General features: G+C 44.3%; 1 protein-coding gene and 1 long non-coding RNA gene across 7 annotated transcripts in view; one reads left to right on the top strand and one right to left on the bottom strand.

The window, feature by feature from the left end:
* SLC35D2 (solute carrier family 35 member D2) overlaps positions 1 to 24,318 on the bottom strand; it is a 62,170-nt gene that overhangs the window by 8,849 nt on the left and 29,003 nt on the right. For all 6 annotated transcript variants that reach the window (XM_050761808.1, XM_050761811.1, XM_050761809.1 and 3 more), the window contains exons 5-9: positions 23,614 to 23,685; positions 22,044 to 22,112; positions 15,979 to 16,081; positions 14,598 to 14,690; positions 7,542 to 7,609 (exon numbers count right to left, since the gene is read on the bottom strand). In XM_050761808.1, coding sequence (XP_050617765.1) covers positions 7,542 to 7,609; positions 14,598 to 14,690; positions 15,979 to 16,081; positions 22,044 to 22,112; positions 23,614 to 23,685 — 405 coding nt within the window. The remainder of the gene's footprint in view (positions 1 to 7,541; positions 7,610 to 14,597; positions 14,691 to 15,978; positions 16,082 to 22,043; positions 22,113 to 23,613; positions 23,686 to 24,318) is intronic.
* LOC126937936 (uncharacterized) lies at positions 15,482 to 22,707 on the top strand. Its single transcript, XR_007719905.1, has 4 exons — positions 15,482 to 15,599; positions 16,232 to 16,362; positions 20,299 to 20,449; positions 22,645 to 22,707. It is a non-coding gene; the product is annotated as an uncharacterized LOC126937936 (long non-coding RNA).

Genomic DNA, 24,318 nt, shown 5'->3' with positions numbered 1-24,318 from the left:
CTGGGATTACAGGTGTGAGCCACCATGCCCAGCCCGCTCTGTATTTTGAAGTCATGATATTATCAGTGTACATTTGAAACATAACAGCACATACATCTGATGCACATTTATTCAGACAACACAGGCCGGCTGAGTGTGCTGCTTCTAGGGCCCCCAGGGTGGAGGTGCCCAAGTAGAAACTCCTGGACCAGAACCTCTGCTCAAAGGTTTCTTCTTCCTGTTCTAAAAACAGCACAAAAATAACTGCCTTACCCAACACTGTGGCAGTCACAAACAAAACTCAAATGACCTAGTTTACACCTTGTTACTGATTACTGTTCCCTGCCCCAACAAATATAGAAACTCAACACAAACGTTCAAATATTCACAGGCCACTTTTGCATTCCTTCCACCATCCACAATGGTACCTGAGCACATCATTCTCTTATAATTCCAGATTTCAAAGAATTCCAAGGAACCTCATCCTCATCATCTCTGGGAAGAACTCACTCCTAAGAACTCACAGAGTGCCAGCCTGGGCAACATGGTGAAACTCCACCTCTACTAAACATACAAAAATTAGCTGGGCATGGTGGCTGGAACCTATAATCTCAGCTACTCAGGAGGCTGAGGCAGGAGAATCGCTTGAACCCAGGAGGCAGAGGTTGCAGTGAGATGAAATCACGTCACTGCATTCCAGCCTGGGTAGAGTGAGACTCCATCTCAAAAAAAAAAAAAAAAAAAAAAAAAAAGACATTATTTATATCTTTTAAGGGACAGAAATTCTACAGCATTGAATAATTTGGCAGGAGAGATTTACATATATACACACACACATACACATATACACTTATATATATATAAATACACACTTTTTTATATACGTACTTTTTTTAGAGACAGGTTCTCCCTCTGTTGCCCAGGTTGGAGTGCAGTGGTGCCATCATAGCTCACTGCAGCCTCAAACTCCTGGGCTCAAGCAATCCTCCTGCCTCACCCTCCTGAGTAGCTGGAACTGTAAGAACATGCCACCATATTTGCCTAACTTTTTTCTGTAGAAATGAGTTCTCATATGTCGCCCAGGCTGGTCTCAAACTCCTGGCCTCAAGTGATCCTCCCACCTCAGCCTCCCAAACAAAGCGTTAGAGCTACAGGCATGAGCCACTGTGTCCAGTCTAGATTTCTTATATTTCTCCCCTGCATTTTCACATCTCTGATCTTCAGAACACTCCTGCACTGGTACCTGGAGAGTGGCTGTGGTCCGCGGACTTTGTAAGCATATGCTGTCCATTTGCAAGTTTGATAACTGCTCAGCCATTGCAGTTAAGCAATGTTCTGCTTTCGCGGCACCAATGATAACTAGCTTTTAAACTTCTATCTTTCATAGCCCGTTTGTGAGAGAACATTTTCCTGGATCTCTCTTCTGTTGTGTTGTTACGAATACAGTAGGAAGGAATGATATTTGGCTTCCTCAGTAAAGGAATCTGTATTAGTCAGGGTTCCCCAGAGGAACAGAACCAATAGAATACACAGGTATAGATATATGAGAGGGGATTTATCAGGGGAATTGGCTCCCGCAATTATGGAGGCTAAAAAGTCCCAAGACAGGCCATCTGCAAGCTGGAGACCCTGAGATGCCAGTAGCATGGCTTAGACCAAGTCCAAAGGCCTCAGAACGAGGGAAGCCTTTGGTGTAACTCTCAGTCCAAGGCCAAAGGCCTCCTGACCACAGACTGCTGGTGGAAGCCCTGGATTCCCAAGGCCAGTGAGCTGGGAGTTCTGATGTCCAAGGCAGCAGAAGAAAGTCTGTCCCAGATTTCAAAGAGGGATGGATTTGCCTCTTCTGCATTTGATCTCTCCGCGCCATGGCCAATTGGCTGGTGCCTGCCAACCATGAGGGCAAATCCTCCCCACCTGGTCCACTCAGACTTGCACGCCAATCTCCTGTGGGTTTCCACACCCACGTACACACACAGACACACACAACTAAAATAAAGCTTCACTGGGCTCCCAGGTACTCCTTAATCCAGTCGAGTTGATACCTGAAATTAACTCCACAATTCCCCCTGCTTGTCAACTTGGCACCCCCAGCATCGTCTTAAACCATACTTAAGTTTCCAAATGAAGACAGTAACAAAGTAATTTTGTTATTTAGTTGCATCCACCTGACATGAGGCAACTATCCTGCATACAACCAAAATACACAATCCCTTCCCCAAAATTCAGCTTTTAGGATTTCAACATTTGAGATTCTACTCTTTCAGGATTATAATTTTTGGAAGTTAGATCTTTTGGGGGTTATGGCATTCAGGATAGTGTTGTGAAAGGAAAATTAAATCTCAGAACCCCAAACTCACGAGGCCAAAGGGAGAAGTTACGTCTGGAAACTGAGTCACACGAAAGCCTTCTATTCTGTTCCTCTATAGACAGCTGCAAAGAGAGAGGGCCACGTATCTCCCCACGTGGCCTCCCTCACAAATTGCTCACAAGGAATTTCCTTGCAGGTCCCAAAATCTTCACCCTAAAACAGAGCTCTGCTGAATTTCACCCTGATTTTTTTTTTTTTTTTTTTTTTTTTTTTAGACGGAGTCTTGCACTGTCACCCAGGCTAGAGTGTAATGGCACAGGCTTGGCTCACTGCAACCTCCACCTCCCGGGTTCAAGAGATTCTCGTGCCTCAGCCTCCCAAGTAGCTTGGATTACAGGGGCACACGACCACGCCTGGCTGATTTTTGTATATTTAGTAGAGACAGGGTTTCACCATGTTGGCCATGATGTTCTCAAACTCGACCTCAAGTGATCCACCCACCTCGGCCTCCCAAAGTGCTGGGATTGCAGGCTTGAGCCACCGTGCCCACATGATGACGTAAATTAATAGCTTATCTTAAACAGGTACTGGACAAAGACAGAACTAGAAATCATCCCTCTGCCCACTCCAAGACAAACGCGTGATTGCTGCCGCCTCCTTCTCCTGTATGCTTGCTTTTATCTTATGTAAAATGCAGATTTGCTGAAAGTCAGACAAATGAGTAATTGTTCTTCGACCTCTCCTTTCACATGTAACATGTGGATTCAGTGAGCACTAATCCAAATCTTGCAAGAAGGTAGGACTCACTCACCTTACAAGAATGTAACCTCTCACCTCCTGACATACCCTCCCTCCCTTTTTTTTCTTTCCCTCTGCCCCTCCTGCCACCCTTTCCCCTTTAAATATTGAAGTCCTCAAAATTCTCCTTGGAAAAAGCACAGGCCACAGATCCTACTGTGACTTGTGTCTCTTTTTCCCCAAGTGCATCCTCAACCTTCGAAAAATGAACCTCTAAATAGATTGAGACCCGTCTCAGACACTCTTTGGTTTATAGCAGGGGTCCCCAAGCCCTGGACCGCGGACTGGTACCAGTCCACAGCCTGTTAGGAACCGAGGTGCACAGCAAAAGGTTAGCAAGCATGACCACCTGAGCCCCACCTCCTGTCAGATCAGGAGGCATTAGATTCTCATAGGAGCGCAAACCCTACTGTGAACTGCACATTTGAGGGAAGTAAGTTGTGTGCTCCTTATGAGAATCCAATGCCTGATGATCTGAGGTAGAACAGTTTCATCCCAAAACCATCCTTACCCATCCTCCAGCCGTGGAAAAATTGTCTTCCAAGAAACCAGTCCCTGGTGCCAAAAAGGTTGGGGACTGCCGGTTTACAGCGTCTTTCAGGACTGTGGTTGGCACTGGCCCTTTCACCTTTCTATCGGCTTCTTAACAAAACATTTCAAAGCATAATAATTTTTAAATTATATTTTCAACTCGGAATAGAGGTTTGGTGGCTGAAAAAAAGCAAGCCCGAAATGCAAACCTGAAAGCGATGAAAGCAAGTAAGAGGCTGAGTGGGCTCACGTGGAGTCTGGAGTTGCGGTGTGTGTGTTACCCTAAGACATCCCTTAGCATCGGTCAGGAGAGAAGAGACAGCCCGAAACCAGCGGCAGTGCCCAAAGCCAAGGAGGTGCTGGGAAGCTCACTATGGAGATGCAGATGATCAGATCCTAGCGTACTTTGAGAAACTGCAAGAAAGCAGGATTCTGAAAAAGCCGCCATGCCAAAATGGAGGTCTCCTCGCAGTGCAATTTCAGATTGAAAACTTCACCATTAAAGGTAAAGTTCATGTTGGCCGGGTGCGGTGGCTCACGCCTGCAATCCCAGCACTTTGGGAGGCTGAGGCGGGCGGATCATGAGGTCAGGAGTTCGAGACCAGCCCGGCCAACAAGGTGAAACCCCGTCTCTACTAAAAAAATACAAAAAAATTAGCCAGGCGTGGTGGCAGCGCCTGTAGTCCCAGCTACTCGGGAAGCTGAGGCAGGAGAATGGTGTGAACCCGGGAGGCGGAGTTTGCAGTGAACCGAGATTGTGCCACCGCACTCCAGCCTGGGCGACAGAGCGAGACTCCATCTCAAAAAAAAAAAAAAAAAAAAAGTATGGAATTGTAGACAGATGGGGTCAAGCCTCTCATGGGCAAGCCCTGGAGAGTGACAGCTCACAGCAAGGCTGCCCGCCCTCACCCACTGAGGACAGCTGACCTCAGAGGGTCAAATTCTTGATTTCCTTCGTGGAATGGTTAAACAGTAAAGTGCATGTTAAAAACAAAAAACAAACCAAAAAAGCCAATATGTCATCAAGTTTACAATGACATGAGAAGACTTCGAATCTCTGCTCTACTCTTCACAGAGGAATACAGGCTTAGCCAGGGAAAGGAGCTAGCCTAAGTTTGTGTACTAAGGGCTGACTTCTTATTTTTCAATTAGAGAGGAAAATAAGAGATGGTTTGACAAAGGATGACTCACAAGCATGGCTTAGATTTTTTTTTTTCCAAGGTTAAATGTTCTCAGTCAACAACTGGGAAAACTACAGGTATTTTACTAAACTTATGCTTCCAACAATGGCTAAGTGCTCTAAGGCAGTGGTCCCCAACCTCTTTGGCACCAGGAACTGATTTTGTGGAAGACAATTTTTCCATGAATGGGAGAGAAGTTTGGCTTGGGGCCAAACTCTAGGGGGAGGAGGGGGTACTGAGCCCAGACTCTCGAAAGGCCTGAAGGGACCAAAGTCTGGGGCAACCCCTGGCTACCAGCAGAAGCAAATACAACCTGTCCCTGTGGAAAAGTGTCTCAAATTCCCAATTTCAGCTCACGGGGCTGATCAAGATTAAGCAAAACGGGCCAGGTGCGGTGGCTCATGCCTGTAATCCCAGCACTTTGGGAGGCCGAGGCAGGAGGATCACCTGAGGTCAGGAGTTCGAGACCAGCCTGGCCAACATGGTGAAACTCCGTCTCTACTAAAAATACAAAAATTAGCCAGGTGTGGTGGTGGGCGCCTGTAATCCCAGCTACTCAGGAGGCTGAGGCAGGAGAATCACTTGAACACAAGAGGTGGAGGTTGCAGTGAGCCAAGATCATGCCACTGGACTCCAGCCTGGGGGACAAAGTGAGACTCCACCTCAAAAAAAAAAAAAAAAAAAAAAAAAAAATTAAGCAAAATGCTTACAATCACAGGTCACCAAAGACAGAAAAAAGCAAACCACAATGAACATCACCTGAAACAAAAAAGTACATACTTAAATTCTCAAGAGCTGCAGATGCTGGGATTGTCAGATACAGAATATAGAATAGCTGTGTGTGACACTTAAAGAAGTCAAAGGCACAGTCACAAGGATCACCAGTGAGAGTGTTTCTAAATGAACAAGCACGCTTGGGAAAAAACTGTGGAACTTTTACAAAGAAAATAAAAAATTGTTCAAATCAAAAACTCCATCAACAGGTTAAACATTAAATCAGACACAGCTAAAGAGAGAACTAATGAATGGAAGAGATACATAAATGTTTTTACTACATGTGACTACATCACTGCAACTGAAATCGAGATTGAGAATGGAAGAGTGTTGATCCAAGAGGTCATGAGTTGTCTTAGTTCACCTACACAGAATGAAAAGTGTGGCCGGTGGAGAGGGAATGCATCTTCCTTCACAGGAAAAATCATTTGATGAGTGATTCCCTGCTATAGGAATTCAAGGGCCCCTTCAGTATGGGAGAAGGCACCAGGGCCTGTACTGGAATGAACCCCGCTCAGGAAGGATCCTCCCAAGATTTCCAACAGTGTTGCCTCTGGAGAAGAAAACAACAGTGCTGGAGGCAGGGAAGAATGGAGGGGAGCTGGCGTTCCCTATTTATTTATTTATTTATTTATTTATTTTTTGAGATAGGGTCTCCTCTGTCACCCAGGCTGAAGTGCACTGGCACAATCTTGGCTCACTGCAACCTCCACCCCCTGGGTTCAAGTGATTCTTCTGCCTCAGACTCCTAAGTAGCTGGGACAACAGGTGTGCATCACCACACCCAGCTAATTTTTGTATTTTTAGTAGAGATGGGGTTATGCCATGTTGGCCAGGCTGGTCTGAAACTCCTGACCTCAGGTGATCCACCTGCCTCAGCCTCCCTATTTATTCTTTCATACCTTTTTAATGATTTCCTGGTTGCATGAATCACCTATTCATGCAAAGGGATTTTCAAGTCTTAGAAGATTGAAATAGACACAAACTATATGGCCTCTTAACAAGAAGATATACCTAAAGAAAATTTCAAGAACAGAGCCGGGCGCCAGGGCTCATGCCTGTAATCCCAGCACTTTGGGAGACCGAGGCGGGCAAATCACGAGGTAAGGAGATCGAGACCATACTGGCTAACACAGTGAAACCCCATCTCTACTAAAAACACAAAAAATTAGCCGAGCGTTGTGGTGCATGCCTGTAAGCCCAGCTACTCGGGAGGCTGAGGCAGGAGAATTGCTTGAACCTGGGATGCAGAGGTTGCAGTGAGCCAAGATCGCGACACTGCACTCTAGCCTGGGCAACAAAGCGAGACTTCATCTCCAAAAAAAAAAAGAAAAGAAAGAAAATTTCAAGAACAAAAACGCCTAACTGTTGGACCATACAACAGCCTGGACATCTCTCTTTGGAAATTTTCCTGAATATAGCAGGTGTAGCACTATAGGAAAAGGCTGTCATAGTCTCATCATTATGTGAGGAAGGCATCTTGAAAAACTAACGACATGGTGACAAAGACAAAAACATATCACTGCCAGGCCTGGAGGCAGGAGCCCGGAGTCCCAGCTGATCAGGAGGCGAAGGCAGGAAGACTGCTTGAGCCCAGGAGTTTGAGTCCAGCCTGGGCAACACAGTGAGACTCCATCTCTTAAGAAACAAAAACAAAAAAGTCCTCAGCATTGAGCTTGAAACGTCATTTCAGACAAACTTTCAGAAATCAATAGGCAACATCGTATTTTGGAGGAGAAAGGACATTAGCATGACTTTCAAAAACAAGAGTTGTATGCTTGCTCCTGGTCTTTCAGGCTGGGTTTCCAGGTGTCCTGGGTCCCTGCCACCTCCTTTGCTGCAGGGGTACTTTGCAGAGAAAGTCAGAGAAACACAAAGGAATTCTGACAGAATAGACAGAAGGCATATCTTGATGTGACTTGTCAAGAGATATTGTCGACCAGTGTTTCTACTTATCTATGGTTTCTTACCCCAAAAAACAGGAAAGAAGAAACTGTAGGATAAACAGAACATTCTTCCATTGGTTGAATTCAGTAGCCTATTATTAAAAAAGAAAAAAAGTAATGATTAGGTTAATGATACTGCAGTTTAAATTTACTGGTTTTACTAAACTGCGTTTTGATACAGGAACCATCTTCCCAAACAGAAAATATAATGCTAAAAATCCTAGGTGATACTAATTGGGTGACGTTGGGCAAATCTCTTTTCTTCCCTGAATCTCAGATTCATTTTACAAAATGTAGATTATTTAAAAAAAGGAAAGCCTTCTTCAAAAGGTGGATATAAGGACTGAATGAAATTGTTTAGGACTGTGCTGACAGCCAGCACAAAATCACAACTGCTATTATCGCTGTGGCTATCATTGATTCACTGACTTTACACACCTTTACTAGTTTAATTTGTGGTCCCAAATTCAAGGTTGGGTTTATTTTTTGTAAATAATTTTAGAAGAAAGTTGATTATCTCTTTTTTTTCTTTCTTTTTTGAGACCAGGTCTTGCTCTGTCACCCAGGTGTGATCATGGCTCACTGCAGCCTCTACTTCCTGGGATTAATCAGCCCTCCCACCTCAGCCTCCTAAGTAGCTGGGACTATACACACAGGTCACCATGCCTGGCTTTTTTTTTTTTTTTTTTTTTTTTTTTGGCCTGGCTTTTTTTTTTTTTTTTTAAGTAGAGACAGAGTCTCGCCATGTTGCCCAGGCTGGTCTCAAACTCCTGGGCTCAAGTCATCTGCCTGCCTTGGCCTCCCAAAGTACTGGGATTACAGGCGTGAGCCACCAAACCCAGCCAAAAAGTTTATTCTTAATTAATAATGTAGGCAAGAAAAGTTTAAGGTCATAAACTGTTTTCAGGAACTTGCACATGCTTAGGAAGTACTGTGAACAAATAAACTATTATTTGCTACTTACAAAGCAATCAAGTAATTGGGGTGGAGGAGATGGTAGACAAAGAAGTTTAAGACTTCATTTCTGGCCAGGTGCGGTGGCTCACACCTGTAATCCCAGCACTTTGGGAGGCCGAGGCGGGTGGATCACCTGAGGTCAGGAGTTTGGGACCAGCCTGGCTGACATGGTGAAACCCTATCTCTATGAAAAATACAAAAATTAGCCAGGCACAGTGGCAGGGGCCTGTAATCCCAGCTACTATGGAGGCTGAGACAGGAGAATCGCTTGAACCCGGGAGGCAGAGGTTGCAGTGAGCCGAGGTCATGCCATTGCACTCCAGCCTGGGCAACAAAAGCAAAACTCCACCTCAAACAAACAAACAAAAAAGACTCAATTTCTGCTCTCCGGGGATTTCATCCCTAGCTGAGGAAATTAAATTAACCCTCCTGAGGAGACAATAAGAAGGAGTATTTTCTTCATGGTTGGTCTCCTACTTGTATCCAAAAACAATTTGAAGGTGTCTGAAGACTGCCCGTAACAGGATCAAATAGAATCAAATATAAGTTCCACTCACTTTCTAGTAAGCAATACTTTGTTAGCCAAGTTTTAGAAACTCTATGTATTTAAAATGAAATCTTTTAAGTTTATAGTTCAAATTTTTAAACAATTAAGGTAGAATTCTCTTCTCCAATCGGGACCATCTTGTCACATTTCACTGTCACTGTTTCATTAGTAATGCTTTGCCCACTTCACTTATCAAAAAGATACACATTACAAAAATTAGCTGGGCATGGTGGTGTGCACACTTGTGGTCCCAGCTACTGGGAAGGCTGAGGTGGGAGGATCACCTGAGCCCAGGAGATGGAGGCTGCAGTGAGCCGTGATGGTACCACTGCACACTCCAGCCTGGGCAACACAGTGAGACCTTGTCTCAAAAACAAACAAACAAAAAAAGACACACATTAAGTGTTCCTAACTATTGAAACTGGCTGATGGGCATATATGTGGAGTTTGCCACATCACTCTGTCTCCTTCTGTATATGTTTGACAGTTTCCTTGCATCCTAACACTTTTTGTTAAATGCGTACTTGTGAAAGAAAAATATAATAAATAAAAATCTGTCTTACCAGCAAGCCCCAAGCTAATCAAAGGAGCAGAAAACATCCAAGAGAATTAAAGCCGAAAAGTTTACGTTTAAGGCAGTCAAAGACCAAAACAAAACAAAACCACAAAAATCATGGGAAACACTTACTGTCTGAAATTAAAATAAAATTGGGAATAAGAGAAATACGTAAGTTTTAAATTTCAAACCAAGGGTAGAAAAACATCTGTTTTCTCAAAGAGCTAAAAGTATTTATGCAAACAGTGAAAAATCAATCCATCCATTAATAAGAAATAAATAAAAACTATATATGTGTTCCTGATACAACAAAATCCATTGAGGGCTATTTTGTGACTCATAAAAATATTTAGATTCTTCACCACCTTTTTTTTTTTTTTTTTTTTTGAGACAGAGTCTCCCTCTGTCACCAGGCTAGAGTGCAGCAGCACCATCTCGGCTCACTGCAACCTCCACCTCTCAGGTTCAAGCAATTCTCCTGCCTCAGCCTCCCGAGTAGCTGGGACTACAGGTGCTCGCCACCACGCCCAGCTAATTTTTGTACTTCTAGTAGAGACGGATTTTCACCATGGTGGCCAGGATGGTCTCGATCTCTTGACCTCAAGATCCACCCGCCTCAACCTCCCAAAGTACAGGGATTACTGGCGTGAGCCACCATGACCAGACCCAACCTAAATTTTTATAGATTTTAGTTTTATTTCCTTAATAATGATGAGACTGTATTAGTGGCATTTTTAAAATAATGTAGCATGACATTTATTTTTAAAAAGAAATAATTAAAGGTAAATAACAATAAAGCCCTTCTTCCTTTAGACTTACTGTGGGAATATGAGTCTTTTTCACTTTGCACTCAGGGTTTTTCAATCAGGGAAAAAAAAAAAGTCCCATTCTTTATCCCTGTTCGTCAACTGTAATATACTAGATGTACTTTGAACCTACTGCAGTGATTCAAATAGTGAAGAAAGTTCACCCGCTGAGTATTTTCCAAGGGCCTAATTTGTTAACAAGAGAAGCTGTCATCTCTGACTTTGTTCATCAGAGATAGAATCGAGGCACTATTAATAGATCTATTGACTGTGTAAGTCCAAAGTCTGGGCTTGAATTCCCAGAGGAGTGAGTCACACACACACGTTTACCACAATCTCTGATCCTCTCCATCGCTCCTAGTCCCAGTTAACTAGGAAAAATAACTCATCAAATTTCTTTCCATTAACAAGAGAAGTTCACATTTTGCTCTAATTCATTAATCAGCTTTCAGAACAGTCAAACCAAACTTGGTAAACAAAAAGCAATTTTATATTACAGGCTAACACACCTAATTACATAAATTCATTTCTTTTTCTTATTTGGTTTACAATCTAAAATGAATTCTGCCATGGTCAAAAGGGACCAATGGGAAGAAATTTACCCTGATTCAATGTTAGTAGTGGAAACGTCACTGTTTTGTTTTTGTTTTTGTTTTTTTTTCCTATGGAGTTGATGGCTTTTTCTTGCAGATTACAGTGAGTGTCTCATGTATTTGGCATCTCTTGTCATACAATACTTTTAAAACTAGTTAAACTTGGCGCAGTGGCTCACATCTGTAATTCTAGCACTTTGGAAGGTGGGCAGATCATGAGGTCAGGAGTTTGAGACCAGCCTGGACAACATGGTGAAACCCCGTCTCAACTAAAAATACAAAATTAGCCGGACATGGTGGTGGGCGCTTATAATCTCAGCTACTCGGGAGGCTAAGGCAGGAGAATCGCTTGAACCTGGGTGGCGGAGGTTGCAATGAGCCAAGCGATCTTGCACTCCAGCCTGGGCAACAAGAGCAAAACTCTATCTCAAAAAAAAAAAAAAAAAAAACAGTCAAACTTTTGGGGTTGGACGCAGTGGCTCACACCTGTAATCCTGGCACTTTGGGAGGCCAAGGCAGGCGGATTACCTGAGGTCAGGAGTTCAAGACCGGCCTGGCCAACATGGTGAAACCCCATCTCTACTAAAAATACAAAAATTAGCTGGGCATGGTGGTGGGCACCTGTAATCCCAGCTACTCGGGAGGCTGAGGCAGAAGAATTGCTTGAATCTGGCAGATGGAAGTTGCAGTGAGCCAAGATCGCACCACTACACTCCAGCTTGGGTGACAGAGCGAGACTCTGTCTCAAAAAAACAAAATAAAATAAACAAACATAAAGAATATGTTAGGTCTCTGGTACTTTGTATAAGTGAGGGATATGTTTTTCACACATGAAGGAGAAAGCGAACACTTTTCATATACAAATAAAGTAAATGAGATGACAGTGGAGGATGTTTCTAGAGCCCAGAGTGCCTGAACTGACCACCTGCCATTCTTGGGAAGATACTTAAGCACGATGCCCTGGATGCTTTTCCTATACGACAGGAATAGTAACAGGACCTTCTCTTCCGTCGTGGAAATGCAGTCAGATAATTCATGAACAATGCTTTGAAAAATGTCTGACATCATAAGCCCTCAACAAATATTGGCTATTATTATTATTACATGAGAAAGTAGAATTCTGCATGATAATCATTACAGGCATGTAGCAGCTTCTGAAAACACCATGCTATAAGTTTATAAGCCAATGACTTTGATATGAGAACACATATTTCTTCTGAAACAATGTTATAAATTATTAACATAATATACCTAATCTATTTTACTCATCAACTACCTAAAATTCAGTTTCTGGTCACTATGCCTTTCATAGCGTTGTTCCCATGGGGAAATATGCTTTTAGTCCCAATGAGGTGTTTTAACAATTTTTAGGAGTTTCTAGATTTCTATTTCTGGAAAAAAAATTATCTAAAATACCAGAATTTCAGAACAGATAAAACTCCAGTGATTAAAAAAAAAAAAACCTCACTTCTATAATAATGAAAGGAGACAAACCACTAGAACCACTCATGAAGAGTTTGTGATTTTTTTGGGGGGAGACGGAGTCTTGCTCTGTCAGCCAGGCTGGAATACAGTGGCACAGTCTCAGCTCACTGCAACCTCTGCCTCCTGGGTTTAAGTGATTCTCCTGCCTCAGCCTCCCAAGTAGCTGGGATTACAGGCGCCTGCCACCATGCCTGGCTAATTTTTGTATTTTTACTGCTAAAAATACTCTCTACAAATGGGGTTTCATCATGTTGGCCAGGCTGGTCTCGAACTCCTGACCTCAGGAGATCCGCCTGCCTCAGCCTCCCAAAGTGCTGGGATGATTGGCGTGAGCCACCACGCCTGGCCAAGAGTTCATAATTTTGTTTTTTGTAACGTTGCTGGCACTGACTCAGTTTCAGATTGATTGCTGGTAGCGGAAACACAAATACTGTGTTTTCAGATATCCTGCCCTGCTCATTCTTCCTAGAGAGGGGCAGGTGCCCGCTTTATCTTCCAGCACGGAATTAACAGGAGGCCCAGGTTCACAACGTTCTGATTAACCCGAAACAAGAGCTCTTTATCCAGATTGGTGCCACCTGGTGGTTTTCCGCATAAACCCGTGGAAATGGCTGTTTGTGCCCGGGGACGAGGTTGCTCAGCCCCTCTGCTGACCCCTCCTTCTGGGAAGAGAATTGGTCAAGTGAGAAAGTCCAGCTAACGAAAGAACAATGAGCTGCCCAGGAGTCCACAGCAGCCTGCAGCCTTCAGAGTCACTCAGACCCTAAAAGAGCTGCCAATGGGATCGACTTTCAGCTGGTGGGCAACACGCACCCACGCTGACTGCTCGACACGGAAACACCGCCCTGGCCGTGGGTCAATGGGTGCGGCCCCAGCCCCAGCCCAGCAATGAGGGGGTTACCGCCGGGCTGGTCAGGGCTGTGTCTGGAGCTGAGTCTGTGGGTGCAGGTCCCGCCGAGGAGGGTTTTGCCCCTCGCATCTCGTTTCTCACACTCACTTACACATCAGCAAAATTCTCAGAGGCTGTGTGGCCTGCGACTTCCTGAAGAAGTCTGGTGCGGCTGGGGCACCAGAAGGAGGTGTCACTGCCTCATGCAACCCCTCTTACCTAGTCTCTGCCAGCTGCCCCCACTGGCTGCACCCTGGGGGTGGCCCTGTTCACTACAATAAGCAAAGTCGCTGAGTGGGACAGGGTGAAGCACTCCCCTTAGGAAAGTCAGGGCTCACCAATTATTATGCAGATTCCTCAGCTGGCGAAAGAAAGGGGCTGCAGTTGAAGGAAGATGGTTCATGTCCCTCAGGTTTTAAGCCATTCACTGTTGAGTTGAAGCCACCTGATGGGCTATTCCCATCATATAGGAAAAGTATCTAGGGCATCGTCTTGCACCCTTCAGGGTGGCCACTGGAGCTGTCACTGTAGTGAATGTCCACACTTCCTAAGAGACTTGGCCTCCACCGCTCCACTGGGCCTCAGATCTTACCACTAAATTGACCATTTCATTTGTCTCTCACCAGCAGCAGATCGGGTTTCAGGGCAAATGCTGAAAGAACAACACCTTCCCAAAATTCAAATGTGGATCCTGGGATATTTAGAGGTAAAATGGCGTGATGGCTGGGATAGGTTTTAAAACACTCCAGGGAACAAAAAAGTGGGGGTGGATGAGGACAGATAAAATAATATGGCAAAATGCCAAAGTGTTGAAGCTAGGTGGTGGGTCCGTGACTACTCATTGAATTATTCTATTTTGTGCACGTTTCAAAATGTCCGTAATAGAAAGTAACAAATAAATAAACCTATTTTTTGAAATGATCAAAATCCCCTTCTAGGGTAAGTAGCTCTCCCAGGGTCCCACATTAGCAAAGGGCGATATGGAACTCAAACTCAGATTTGTATTGTTGTGTTCCAAAAAGTTCCAAGTCCACAGTTCTTGGCACTCCTTGATATGTGGCTAAGGCTAAATGCCAATGCAAGGGTAGTGCCAAAAGATTACTAGGGATATCAAACATCTTGTTATCATGTACCCTCCTGGTAGTCCCAGCTACCTTTACACGTTTTATTTCTGTGCATACCAAATGTTAAATATTAAAAATGTTACAGCCTGCTAAGGAAGACTGTAACGATTGCCATCAGCTCACCTGTCGCAGATCTCCAGTGGAGACACTAATAATAAGAGTTGGAATAATCATGAAGCAGGCATTGTAGAAGAGCACTCCGTATTTCCCTAGCTCCTGCAAAAACAAAAACATAAAAACCACTCAATTTTAGAAACATGACGCACAGATTTCCTGGAGCCATTTATTCAACTGCATATTCATGCAAAGTTAGAATATGCATTCTGGGCAACTGTACTGGAATATTTTCAGCAAATTTCTGACATAAAATGCTTCATTTTGAGGGTACTGAGATTTTGGAATAAACATTTGTTTTACACCAAAACTACAGAGAAAACGCATGGCAGTGGAAAGTCTCTAGGGTTCCATTCATCTCCAGCATTCTAATTGTGTGGGGTTTTTTTTAAGCACGTTATTCAAAATGGGAAATCTGGAACAAAATAAAGAACATTAAAAACGTGAATATAAACAAAACTCTTTAAAAACATCTGCTGTTTCCATTAAAGGACAGCAGCATTATACATTTACTTTCATTAAAGTGGCCACACCACTTCACCATTTTCAAAAAAGGATGACATATTGTGATTTTGCAAAGACAACAAACCTGTTTTTGTAAAACTGCTACCGTTAAAAAAAAAAAAAAAAAAAAAAAAAAAGGCCATGCAGGGGGAAAAAAAAACACAGTGCAGATTTAAAAAAAAAAAAAAAAAAAAAAAAAAAAGCTCATAGAAATAAGCCTGTTGGTCAGAGTGAACTCCCTCATCCAGCACAAAGAGCTTGGAACAAAGAAACATATGTCTGACTCATCCTCCCGGGCTTCCTGTAACAGCTGTGGGGGGGGAGGGATGGGGCCTCCACGTGACAGGCAGCCACACAAAAGCAAAGCTCCTCTGCCCCAGCCCCTCATCATCAGAAGCAGCAGCTATTGCTGGACAGGACCTTACAAATTATCCATTGCAGTCATTTCATTCCACAGATGAGGAAACTGACGTTTGGAGAAGTTAAGGTTCAAAGTCACAACGGCCAGTAAGTAGCAAAACTTGTGTCTCTAACCCACATCTCCAGACTCCAAACTAGTGCTCTCAGAACAAATATCGTGACCCCTGACCTTGCCTTGGTCGTTGATGATGCCAGTAAAAAAGTTAGTTTGCCTTTCAAATTAATCCCTTTTTATATATTCTGAGTGTGCATCTAAACTAGTAGCTTTTCCCATGCTATCTCATTTTCACCCAAAATTTTGCAAATAATAACTTACACAGACAAGATAATTGAAAATAAATTAGGAATCTACACGTCATATTATATAAATTACATGACATGCCAACTGTACACATTCATTTTCGTTTTTCATATAATTCTAGGGCCCAGATGACAAAGCCAAAAAGCCATAGGCAAGGTCTGGTACCTTTGGGTCCATTTTCTGTTTGGTATAAACTCCATTTGCTGCTGTGAAGATATCATTCAGGAATACAAAAATATAGCCTTCTAAGTTAAAAGCAAGGTCAGACCTGGGAGGGAGACCACAAAAGGAGAAGGATTATTCGAAAACTCCTAACTTGGCCTCCAAGCCCGCCTGTTTTACCTTTCCCTAATCAAATGCACTTTTCTGTGGGACGCTGTGCGGTAGTGAATGGTTAATTCCTCTGCTTTGCCTCCAGACAAAAACCAAACCAGCCCATCAGGTGGCTTCAACTCAGCAGTGAACGGCTTAAAACCTGAGGGACAGGAACCATCCTCCTTCAACTGCAGCCCCTTTCTTTCGCCAGCTGAGGAATCCGCGTAATAACTGGTGAGCCCTGACTTTCCTAAGGGGAGTGCTTCACCCTGTCCCACTCAGCGACTTTGCTTATTGTAGTGAACAGGGCCACCCCCAGGGTGCAGCCAGTGAGGGGCAGCGGGCAGAGACTAGGTAAGAGGGGTTGCATGAGGCAGTGACACCTCCTTCTGGTGCCCAGCCGCACCCTGTCCATCCTTCTGTGTGACCCCTTATTGGCTCCTTTCTTCCCGTTCTTTTGAAACATCTTCTCTTCCATTTCCATTATAAATAGCACCAGCGTAAAAACATCTGGGGAGCTATGACAGGAACAAGAGGAAGAGCAACAGCTGAGCCATGAAGTGGCCCACCCACCTGCACTTGATGGTTGCAGACAGTGCTAGACCATAATATTCAGAAATATACACTGCCAGGGAGGAAAACCTTTTCCTGTACCCTCTCAGGTTCAGTGTCTGGGGGGCTGCTAATTTAACTGATAAAAGACAGATTAACAGGAGAAAGAGAATACAAATCTTATTAATACGTTCCCTAAAGTTCACAGAAAATAAGTGAAACTCAAAGAAACAGTGAGGCTTGGGGACTTACATTGTGACAAAGGAAAGAGGATTTGGGCTTCAAGGAACAAATAAATTGTGTAACTGTTAGAAAGTAACTAGGAAATCTACAGTGGAAATGATGAAGGAGAAGGGTTATTTGAGGGTTTGTTTATGCAGATGCATCTCAGGGCCGATCCTCCATCCAGTGACAGGAATTGCTCTCCTCTTCCTGGGAATGGGAGAAGGGGCCCCCTTCACAATGGGAAACTGATTCCCTGTTTTTTAGGCAGAAAGGAGAAGGCAGCAAACTTCCTGATGTGTTGATTCTCAATTGTCCTCAGCTCAAAATAATCCTGATCCCACAGTAGCATAGTTTGGAGGGGCATATCCTAAATCTTCTTCAACGTCAAAATAAGATTATTTCTAACCAAAGAGAATGAAATAGAGAGCAAAAACTGTACCAAAATCTGAATGCAAATTAAATTAGACTTTTGCTTGAGGCCTCCACACATTATTATCTACAAACATATTTGTGAGAAGGGAAGTTAATTTTAGTCATCGTAAGTCAGAATTCTCTCTCAGTCACAATTTAAAAAAAAAAGTCCAGGTGCGGTGGCTCACACCTGTAATCCCAGCACTTTGGGAGGCCGAGGCGGGTGGATCACGAGGTCAGGAGATCGAGACCATCCTGGCTAACATGGTGAAACCCTGTCTCTACTAAAAATACAAAAAATTAGCCGGGTTTGGTGGCGGGCACCTGTAATCCCAGCTACTTGGGAGGCTGAGGCAGGAGAATGGCATGAACCCAGGAGGCGGAGCTTGCGGTGAGCCAAGATCGCGCCACCACACTCCAGCCTGGGCGACACAGCGAGACTCTGTCTCAAAAAAAAAAAAAAAAAAAAAAAAGGATTTTCAGCCGGGCGCAGTAGCTCAATGCCTGTAATCCCAGCACTTTAGGAGGCCAAGGTGGATGGATCACCCGCGTTGGGAGTTCAAGACCAGCCTGACCAACATGGAGAAACCCCGTCTCTACTAAAAATACAGAATTAGCTGGGCCTGGTGTCGCATGCCTGTAATCACAGCTACTTGGGAGGCTGAGGCAGGAGAATCACTTGAACCGGGGAGGCAGAGGTTGTGGTGAGCCAAGACCGCGACTCCAGCCTGAGCAACAAGAGTGAAACTCCGTCTCAAAACAAAAGGATTTTCTTCAAAATAAGGGTCTTCCAAATTTCTTACCTACCCATATGTGATTCAGCGTGAAGAAGAGCAGAGTCTGCTGCCCCCTTAGACGGCAGAGCTAAGTGAGTGGAAAGAGGATGGGAGGAGACACTGCCCGCCTCCTGGGAGAGCTGCAGGGGAACTCCTACTCGGGGAACCAAGAGTTCCCAGCAGCACTGCTCCCACTCCCAGAAGCCTGGGCCACTGTCAGGCGGCTTACCCACCATTTGTTTAGGCCGGTGGTGACAGCACAGACATTTCTGAAGAATTTACTTGTTTAATCAATTAGAGCAGATTCATGTAACCCTTGCAGTTGTTCAAGCGATCCTCCTATCTCAGTCTCCTGAGTAGCTGGGACTACAGGCATGTGCCACCATGCCCAGCTAATTTTTTTATTTCTATTTTTGTAGTGACAGGGTCTCATTATGTTGCCAGGGCTGGTCTCAAACTCCTGGGCTCAGGCAATCCTGTCACCTGGGCCTCCCAAAGTGCTGGGATTGTCAGAGGCGTGTGAACCAGAGCAACTCCATCTTAAACAGGAGGTGGGTAAAATGAGGCTGACACCTACTAGGCTGCATTCCCAGGCGGTTTTAAGGCATTCTAAGTCACAGCATTAGATAGGAGGTCAGCACAAAATACAGGTCATAAACACCTTGCTGATTAAAACAGGTTGCAGTAAAGGAGCCGGCCAAAACTCACCGAAACCAAAATGGCCACAAGAGTGACCTGTGGTCGTCCTCACTGCTACACTCCCGCCATCACTGTGACAGTTTACAAACGCCAGGGCAACGTCAGAAAGTTACCCTATATGGTCTAAAAGGGGAAGCATGAATAATCCACCCCTTGTTTAGCAAATCATCAAGAAATAATCATAAAATGGGCAACCAGCAGCCCTCGGGGCTGCTCTGTCTATGGAGTGGCCATTCTTTTATTCCTTTACTTTCTTAATAAACTTGCTTTCCCTCTGCACTGTGGACTTGCCCTGAATTCTTTCTTGCACAAGATCCAAGAACCCTCTCTTGGGGTCTGGATCAGGACCCCTTTCCTGTAACAGGATTACAGGCATGAGCTACCACACCCAGCCCAGATGTTGTATTTTAACTTTTTCTGGCCATGTGACTTGCTTTTTGAATAAAATGTGAGAGAAGGTAACACATGTCACTTCTGGGTGAAACCTTTAAGAACCAGTACACAATTCCCCACATTCCCTTTTCCTGCTTGTTTGGTAAAGGAAGTGCCCTCTGAGGCAGGGACTCCATCAGCCTGGATGCCTGAGTAAGCACATGGAGCAGAGCCCTCTCACTAGCACTGCCTAGTGTTGGGTGGTGTGTGTGGCATGGATGGGGTGCATCTGGTGAGTGAAGTTACTGCCATGTGGAGGCTGTTTGTTACAGCAGCATCGCCTGCTCACCGGACATTCTGATCTGCCACTGCTTGCATCTGGATGCGCTAATGTAAGAGGAGAGCAGGATGGGGTCTCTGCTGGTCTCTAGCTGAGCACTCACGGCTGATCTGTGGCTAAGCGCTGTGAATGCCAGCAGCCAGGAGGGGATCCGTTCTGTGAGTGCCAGAGGTAGGGCCAGCCTGAGCATGGATACTCCAGGCTGGTTCTTGGTTGAAAGTCAGATGCTTTTGGAACCCTGATTTACCCTTTCAGATCATTTGCAGACTGTCCTTGCATATGTGAAGCACAGACTGGATTTCTGCTCCCTGGTTCTGGAAACGTGCCTGTATACACATGGTAACTGAAGGGCCATTCCTCACCAAAGACTTACCAACAGTTTTATAAACCATTTTTTGCAAAAGTCTTTAACTGGCTGTAAGCCAGTGGTTTTCAAGATGAGCCCTAAGGAAGCTAGAAGAGAGGGGCTGTGCTGGGGAGACCTCAGAGTGCCGTGGGAGGAGCCCAGGGAATTTCACCCCAAAATATGGGACCCTGGCATGCAGATTATTTTACATGGGAAGCCCTTGAAGGGCAGCAGATGCTGAAGAGGTTTTTCTTGGATACTCCCTTTTCGACCTTAAAAGACTGCCACTCATGAGAACACACTTGCTTTCCATCCCCCTCTCTGACATCTACTGCAGAGAACAAGACTGAGGAATGCAGCCACATCTGGGCAGACTTTAAAAATATAATGTCTGCCTCTCGGGTGCAAATTCCAAAGAGAATCAATCCTTTACAATTTCTGTCTCCCAGGCCCATTCATTCTCTCCAGTCATCACTCCTGACCTCTCCAAAGCATTGTCTCCACTCCCTGCCCTCCGTGAAGAAGGATATAGAAGCACCTGCACCCCACTGGGTCACTGGGTGGCCGCTCTCCCGTGATCTCCACCCCAGGCATGGGAAGGTAAATCTGTGTGTCTTTTTCTCTTCTCAATCTGCTCTTTTGTCAGTTCCTTTTTTTTTTTTTTTTTTTTTTTTTTTGAGATGGAGTCTCACTCTGTCACCCAGGCTGGAGTGCAATGGCACAATCTCAGCTCACTACAACCTCCACTTCCCAGATTCAAGCAATTCTCCTACCTCAGCCTCCCAGTAGCTGGGATTACAGGCGCACGCCACCACACCGGGCTAATTTTTGTATTTTTAGTAGAGACGGGTTTCGCCATGTTGGCCAGGCTAGTCTCTAACTCCTGACCTCAGGTGATCCACCCGCCTCGGCCTCCCAAAGTGTTGGGATTGCAGGCGTGAGCCACCACAGTTCCTTTTTTAATGAACCTTCAGAGAGTAGAGGGGGAAGCTGTCCCCTTTAGCCCCAAAGCATCTTCCATAGAACTCCTCCCTTTTTAAACTGCTTTACTCCTAAAATTTCATTCCAAAAAAAGCCTGTCATGACTAGACCAGGCTCTGAGCGCTGCTGTCTAATGGGTGCTGGCACTATACCCACGGTGTGAATTGGAGCACTGAGACCACAGAGCCAGCTTTCAAGGAGTGAAACTCAGCCCATGGCTAGGACTAGGGGAGAGAAAGGTACAGATGAAACATTAAGTAATAAACCTTAGTCTGCACAATGGACTAAATACATTTATAATAATAATAAGCATGATTTGTTTTTCTTAGAGACAGGATCTTACTCTGTTGCCCAGGCTGGAGTGCAGTGGTGCAATCATTGCTCACTGTAACCTCAAACTCCTGGGCCCAAGAGATCCTCTTTCCCCAGCTTCCTGAGTAGCTGAGACTCCAGGCACACACCACCATGCCAGGCTAATTTTCTCTCTCTTTTTTTTTTTTTTTTTTTTTTGTAGAGATAGGGTCTCACTGTTGCCCAGGCTGATCTCAAACTCATGGGCTCAGGTGATCTTCCCACCCAGGCCTCCTACAGTGCTGGGATTATAGGGGTGAGCCACCACACCCAGGGAATGTAACTATTAACATGCACTATCCACCATGCATGCTGTAACAGAGAAATCTGAGCACCTGCCTGCCCATGAAGACTTACAGTCCTTGTTATTCCTTTTGCAAAATAATCATTAAAGTAGTAGTCGTGCACCAGTGTTGGCTTGTATCCCAAACATACAAATACATTTAGCATTCTACCATCAGAAATAGCAACTGCTAAGGTATCATGGAATAATAAAATAAATCAGCATACAAAGGCTTTGTAAGTCTGTTATTGTTAATCAAATGCCTAAGAACTTCTCAAGTAAAGCTGTTATATTAAAGACAAACATTCAGTAAGAAACAGTTCACTGCTTTTTGTGAAGAAAAGCTGTACTAATATCTTGCAATGCTCTCTTCACATATTCTCAGAAATTTTCTGGCCAAGGTGGGACCCACTTTGACTTTCACAGGAACACACAGGGATTCCACTAACTTCAACAGATTTGTCTCCTGGCTGCTCAATTCAATGGCAGCCAGATGGAAAATGAAAAACAGAGGATGGGGCTGGGCCTATTGTGAAAGACACAAAGAAGTTATTGAGCAGGAACAGTCCAAAGTCTTACCCAGCTGCTATGAAAGCCCCGAGAATGATGGCAAAGACACTGACGATGATGTTGAGCGAATACTGCTTCCTGTAATAAATACATAAAGAAAGGAAAGGGAGCGGACAGGAAAACATTGAAATATGATTCTATTTTTTTTTTTGAGACGGAGTCTCGCTGTGTCGCCCGGGCTGGAGTGCAGTGGCCGGATCTCAGCTCACTGCAAGCTCTGCCTCTGGGGTTTACGCCATTCTCCTGCCTCAGCCTCCCGAGTAGCTGGGACTACAGGCGCCCACCATCTCGCCCGGCTAGTTTTTTGTATTTTTTAGTAGAGACGGGGTTTCACCGTGTTAGCCAGGATGGTCTCGATCTCCTGACCTCGTGATCCACCCGTCTGGGCCTCCCAAAGTGCTGGGATTACAGGCTTGAGCCACTGCGCCCGGCCGATTCTATTTTTTAAACAAATTGAAAATAGACATCAACAGTTTTACAGCTAAAATCTAGCAGACAATGCTTGAAGTAGAGAAAGCACTAAAAGTGTTTCTAGGCCAGACTAAATTTACATTATTTCTTAAGCAGTTTTCTTAATCTAATTACAAACTGATTTCTCTGTTCTCACTAGAGAGATACTGGGACAAAACACAGAAGCGCTCCGGCTGGTGGATCTAGTTTGTACGGACTGATAGTGAGTATTCAAAGATTAAGATAATATTCAGTACAAGGGCTTAAAACACTGAACCACCAACCGAAATTCATTTCTAAATAATCCTCCCAGCAAAATCAAGAATCAACTTTTTGGATATCAAACTAAATATCCTCATGAGAAATTTTATACCAACAATATAAAAATTAATTTCTTCTGATATTATAATCACTGTATCAGAACTGACATCCCTCATACCCTGCACACCTATCCTGTGTGTATACGTGGACAGTTTCTCTTCTGTATTCCGAAATTGGTATATATTCCATCTGGCTCAGGAAACAGGCTTACATCTGTTTTGGAGTTTCTTTTTCCTTCTCTCTTATGATTTTCTTTTTTTTTTTTTTTTTTTTTTTTTTTTTTTTGTTGTTGAGACAGAGTCTCGCTCTGTCGCCCAGGCTGGAGTGCAATGGTGCGATCTCGGCTCACTGCAAGCTCCACCTCCTGGGTTCCCGCCATTCTCCTGCCTCAGCCTCCCAAGTAGCTGGGACTACAGGCGCCCGCCACCAGCCCGGCTAATTTTTTTGTATTTTTAGTAGAGATGGGGTTTCACCATTTTAGCCAGGATGGTCTCGATCTCCTGACCTTGTGATCCGCCCACCTCGGCCTCCCAAAGTGCTGGGATTACAGGCTTGAGCCACCGCGCCTGGCCCTTTCTTATGATTTTCTACCACAAACATGCATTATTTGTCTATGGTAAAATTACAACTTTTAAAAAATCCCTCATTAAGTTCTTAGGGAATCTCAGAAGCACACAACTACTTTTAAATGAATAAACCATTTGTCCTTAAATTATTGCCCAACTAGCAATGGCTACTAGAATTTGCTGGGTAAAAGAAATGCAGTGGTGGGAGACACACTGGAAGAATGGAGGAAAAACAAAATCACCCGAGTATGACGGTCTCCAGAAGTAAGGTAAGTGGAATGGTGAATTTCCTGAGCACGGTGAACATCGGCAGGCTGCCAGGAAAAGAGTGAAGCATATCAGACACCAAGGGTTGGTTGATTGGTTTTTTCTTTTACATGTTTTACATTTTTAATTAAGCTTACTAATTTTCCAAATTAATTTTCACATTTACCATTAACAAATCACATTAAATAATAACAATAAATGGAGATTAAAAGATTTCATGCCACTTTCACTTAGCAATTTATTTACTTATTTTTTATTTATTTATTTTTGGAGACAGAGTCTCACTGTGTTGCCCAGGCTGTAGTGCATTGGTGCTGTCTCGGCTCACTGCAACCTCTGCCTCCCAGGTTCAAGCGATTCTCCTGCCTCAGCCTCCCAAGTAGCTGGGATTACAGGCACACGCCATGATGCTCGGATAATTTTTGTATTTTTAGAAGAGACAGGGTTTCGCCATATTGGCCAGGCTGGTCTCTAACTCCTGACCTAAGGTAATCCTCCTGCCTCAGCCTCCCAAAGTGCTGGGATTACAGGCGTTAGCCACCGCACCCAGCCTTCACTTGGCAATTTAAGACACCATTCTGTCCAACCATTCTAAAGGTTATGCTGAAACTACTTCATGATGTGAACCGATACATCCTTTGACAAATCAAGTCAGGCCTATGCATCGTCATTAAACAGTC

This window comes from Macaca thibetana, chromosome 15, assembly GCF_024542745.1.
Source record: "Macaca thibetana thibetana isolate TM-01 chromosome 15, ASM2454274v1, whole genome shotgun sequence".
Classification (NCBI taxonomy): domain Eukaryota; kingdom Metazoa; phylum Chordata; class Mammalia; order Primates; family Cercopithecidae; genus Macaca; species Macaca thibetana.
Note: the sequence above shows the minus strand (reverse complement) of the source record. Positions and strands in the feature narration are given on the sequence as shown.